Below are 3,823 nucleotides of genomic sequence, written 5' to 3' on the forward strand. Positions count from 1 at the left end.
TTGGACCCCCAGGCGAGTCGTTAGGTTGATCATCACCCACAACCGGAGTACGCGAGCGGGACGGTTGCTCTGCCTCGAGGTCATGCATGTGGAAGCGTGGATGGGAGGGACTGTTGATGTCAACTCCTAGGAGTGGGCGGACGGGTGGGATGGATGTCGTACGTCGCACCAGTTGCTTCAGTATCGGAAGTTAGCATGGGTCTCAGGAGCTTATAAAGAATAGCATAAGCACTTACTTTCGTCGAGTTGTGCCCAGTCCCTGTATTCTCCTTCTCGTTCCCTGGCGGTGCACGCCGCACCAACCGCGTTGTGCCGTCCCTCGAGTAGCTGATGGATCGAACAGGGGGCAGTTTCGCGAGGGTAGATGGTATGCTATCCCTGTTCGATTCCAAGTCTCCCAGCTGTCCAAGTCTCTCCGTGCTGTCTGCTTGAACTCGCCGCCGCTATAGACATTATGCCGACCTGTAACTTCTGTGGGCGCTTCCTGCCGACTCCCGCTGGGCTCAAGATGCACATCCAGCGCGTCTGTCGGTCTCAGTGGCAGGCGCGGCTGCGGAAGTTCTCTGTCTCTGTCTCTGAGGAAGCTGACCTCGACACTGATTCTGATGATCCCCAAGACCATCCTGAGCTACCTGAAGCTGTCAACATCCTCGATCCTGGACAGACCAACTTACCTGCCTCATCCCCCGCTCCGGGTGTTGCACCGTCACCTGTTCCCGCCGCATCGCACTCGCCTGCATCAACAGATCGATCATATCTAATCGATGACGATCCTGTATCGAAGACTTTCGAGCGCTTTGTCGAGGATTACCCCCGCGCTGCTGGGTCTCCGATATGTCCCGGCAAGACACAGTTTGAGCGAGTCCGTGACGAGCAGGAGGCCGCTGGGGTGAGTCCGTGGGCGCCATTTGATGATGAAGATGATTGGCGCCTCAGCGAGTGGCTCATCCGCAATGTTGGGAAGAACCAGACCGAGGAGTTTCTGAAACTACGTATGGTGAGTGTGCCTGTCGCTGGTTCCCATCACCCTGACTGACATGTCTTTAGATTTCGGAACGTGCTTGTCCCTCTTATAAGAATACACGTTCGTTCCTCCAGAAGATTGATGGTATTCCTACACGGGGTGCCAAGTGGCACCGAGATATCATCACAGTTGGGGGTGACCGTCTCAATGATGACGGTAAGATCATGGAGGAGGAACTGGAACTGTGGCGCCGGGACCCTGTGGATTGTATTCAGGAGCTGATTGGAAATCCTGCCTTCCGTGATAACCTTGCGTATGTGCCCGAGCGTGTCTACCGTGACGATGCCTCTCGTGTCCGCGTGTATGATGAGATGTGGACAGCTGATTGGTGGTGGGATATCCAGGTATAGATAGCCCACTTGTCCTGTTGCATGTAGAGATAGTTAATGATATCATGTAGGACCGCCTACCGAAGGGGGCTACTGTTGCACCTGTCATCATCTCATCTGATAAGACAAAGCTATCTAATTTCCGTGGTGACAAGTCTGCCTGGCCTGTCTACCTTACTATTGGCAACCTACAGAAGGAAACCCGGCGTCAACCATCCTCAAAGGCTATGGTACTCATTGGCTACCTTCCTGTGAGCAAGCTTGACTGCTTCACTGAGCGTGCTCGATCAGTAGCAGGTTATCGCCTCTTCCATTACTGCATGTCGATATTACTCTCTCCACTCATTGCTGCAGGTCGAGAAGGTGTTGACATGACCTGTGCTGATGGATTTATCCGTCATGTCTTCCCCATCTTAGCTGCCTATGTGGCAGACCATCCAGAACGTTGCTTAGTTGCCTGTTGCAAGGAGAACCGCTGTCCCCAGTGCCGAGTTGCATGGGAAGACTCTGGAAGCCTTCTAGAGACCATATACCGGGATCCTGAGCGTACAAAAGTCATCTTGGAGCAGCATTCAACTGGGCAACGAGTTCAAGCTTTCAAGACTGAGGGTCTGCGTTCAGTGGCCAAGCCATTCTGGATGGAATTACCTCATACCGACATCTTCACTGCTCTCACTCCTGATATTCTGCACCAATTGCACAAAGGGGTCTTCAAGGACCATCTGGTAGACTGGTGCTTCAATATCTCTGATAAAGATGAAATTGATAATCGTTTCCGCTGCATGACTGATCATCCTGGTTTACGCCACTTCAAGAATGGCATTTCTCTAGTCTCTCAATGGACTGGTACTGAGTTCAAGGAGATGGACAAAGTCTTCGCAGGACTACTATCTGGTGCTGTTAATCCTACTGCTGCAAAAGCTGCTCGGGCTGCTCTGGATTTCATTTATTATGCTCAATTTCAAACCCACACCTCAGATACATCGGATGCTTTGCAAGCTGCACTCCACGAATTTCACGATAATAAAGAGATCTTCATCACTCTGGGGGCTAGGGGCCACTTCAATATTCCAAAGCTGCATGCTATGCAGCATTACATTGACTCCATTTGCTCACGAGGGTCAGCTGATGGCTTCAACACTGAACTTCCTGAACGACTTCACATTGATTATGCTAAGGATGCTTACCGTGCAAGTAACAAGCGTGGTTATGTGGAGCAGATGGCAAGGTGGCTTGAGAGACAAGAGTCTGTGGAGCGGTTCAATTCCTACTTGGCCTGGCTCCATGTCTCATCTGATTTGGATGCTGTTGAAGGGGATGAAGACTGGGATTATGATGATGAAGATAGTGATGCAGGTGACGATGAAGAGGAAGACTCCGGTGTACATATTAGCAAGCAACCAGAGGTACCCTCAGATAGGTGTCTGCTTGCACAACATCCAGCATTCCCAGCTTCAAAGGTTCGAGATATCATTCTGAATCACCATGCAACAGACTTCCTTCCTGCTTTGTCCAATTATCTTCAAGAGACTTGCCCACCTGGCATGGCTGGGAAGGTGATGTTGCCTAATGAATATGATAGATTTGATGTATACAAGCAGGTCAAGATCCGCCTTCCTCAAGTCCCAATTTTGGAACTCAAGCCACGCTTGGATAGGATCCGAGCCATGCCTGCTAGTCTTTCCAATCAGAGAAAGAGTTCTGGACCTGATCACTTTGATACAGTCTTGGTGAAGGTGGAGGATAGGAATGATTATATTTCTTGTACTGGACTCAGAGGTAATGTTCTCAGTTCCCCTCTTATCTCAGGTGGAACTGATGCTGACTGTTACTAGGTCTCCAAGTAGCCCAAGTGCGGGTAATATTTGCACTTCCACCATACCTGCGGAGTCATCCACAACATTCTCAGTACCTCGCCTATATTGAATGGTTTACCCCATTCCGTTTGCAAGATCAAGACCTTCATCTCTACTCTGTCTCCCGCAGTACAAGGAATGGCCGACCAAACGCTCAAATTATTCCCCTGGATGACATCTTCCGGAGTTGTCATCTAATCCCTAAATTTGGTACTTCAGTGAGTAAGGAGTGGTCATATGAGAATGTGCTGGAGAAGTGCAAGACCTTCTACCTCAATAGCTGGATTGATTTTGTCATGTTTTACCAGATGCGCTGTCTTGACATAGTATGCTAATGGTGATCCCACATGATTATTCTGTGACTTGATGAATCATTTTATGGAGGATTATAAAGAAGGTCATCCTATAGTTACCTACACTGTTATCTAGCTTGCCTATTATGCCTACAGACACCTACAGATCTGGGCTCTTCCTACCTGGCCAATGTCACTCAATGTAAATACACCCATATCCATGTCAATTTCACTTTTCCCGCTACCGTAGGTAGTGGGTCTTGGACCCCCCGGCCGTTCGCAGGTTTCCTGCGATCGTTTCAAGATCTACGCGATCTATTT

At 49.6% G+C, this 3,823-nt stretch overlaps 1 protein-coding gene across 1 annotated transcript; it reads left to right on the top strand.

The window, feature by feature from the left end:
• Positions 1–508: 508 nt before the first annotated feature.
• GLOTRDRAFT_51102 (uncharacterized protein) lies at positions 509–3,544 on the top strand (the record flags this gene model as incomplete). The annotated part of the gene is made up of 4 exons (XM_007873300.1): positions 509–997; positions 1,048–1,368; positions 1,425–3,132; positions 3,189–3,544. The coding sequence occupies 4 exons, from the start codon at positions 509–511 to the stop codon at positions 3,542–3,544; spliced, it is 2,874 nt and encodes a 957-aa protein (XP_007871491.1).
• Positions 3,545–3,823: the final 279 nt, after the last annotated feature.

This window comes from Gloeophyllum trabeum (genome assembly GCF_000344685.1).
Source record: "Gloeophyllum trabeum ATCC 11539 unplaced genomic scaffold GLOTRscaffold_00087, whole genome shotgun sequence".
NCBI lineage: Eukaryota > Fungi > Basidiomycota > Agaricomycetes > Gloeophyllales > Gloeophyllaceae > Gloeophyllum > Gloeophyllum trabeum.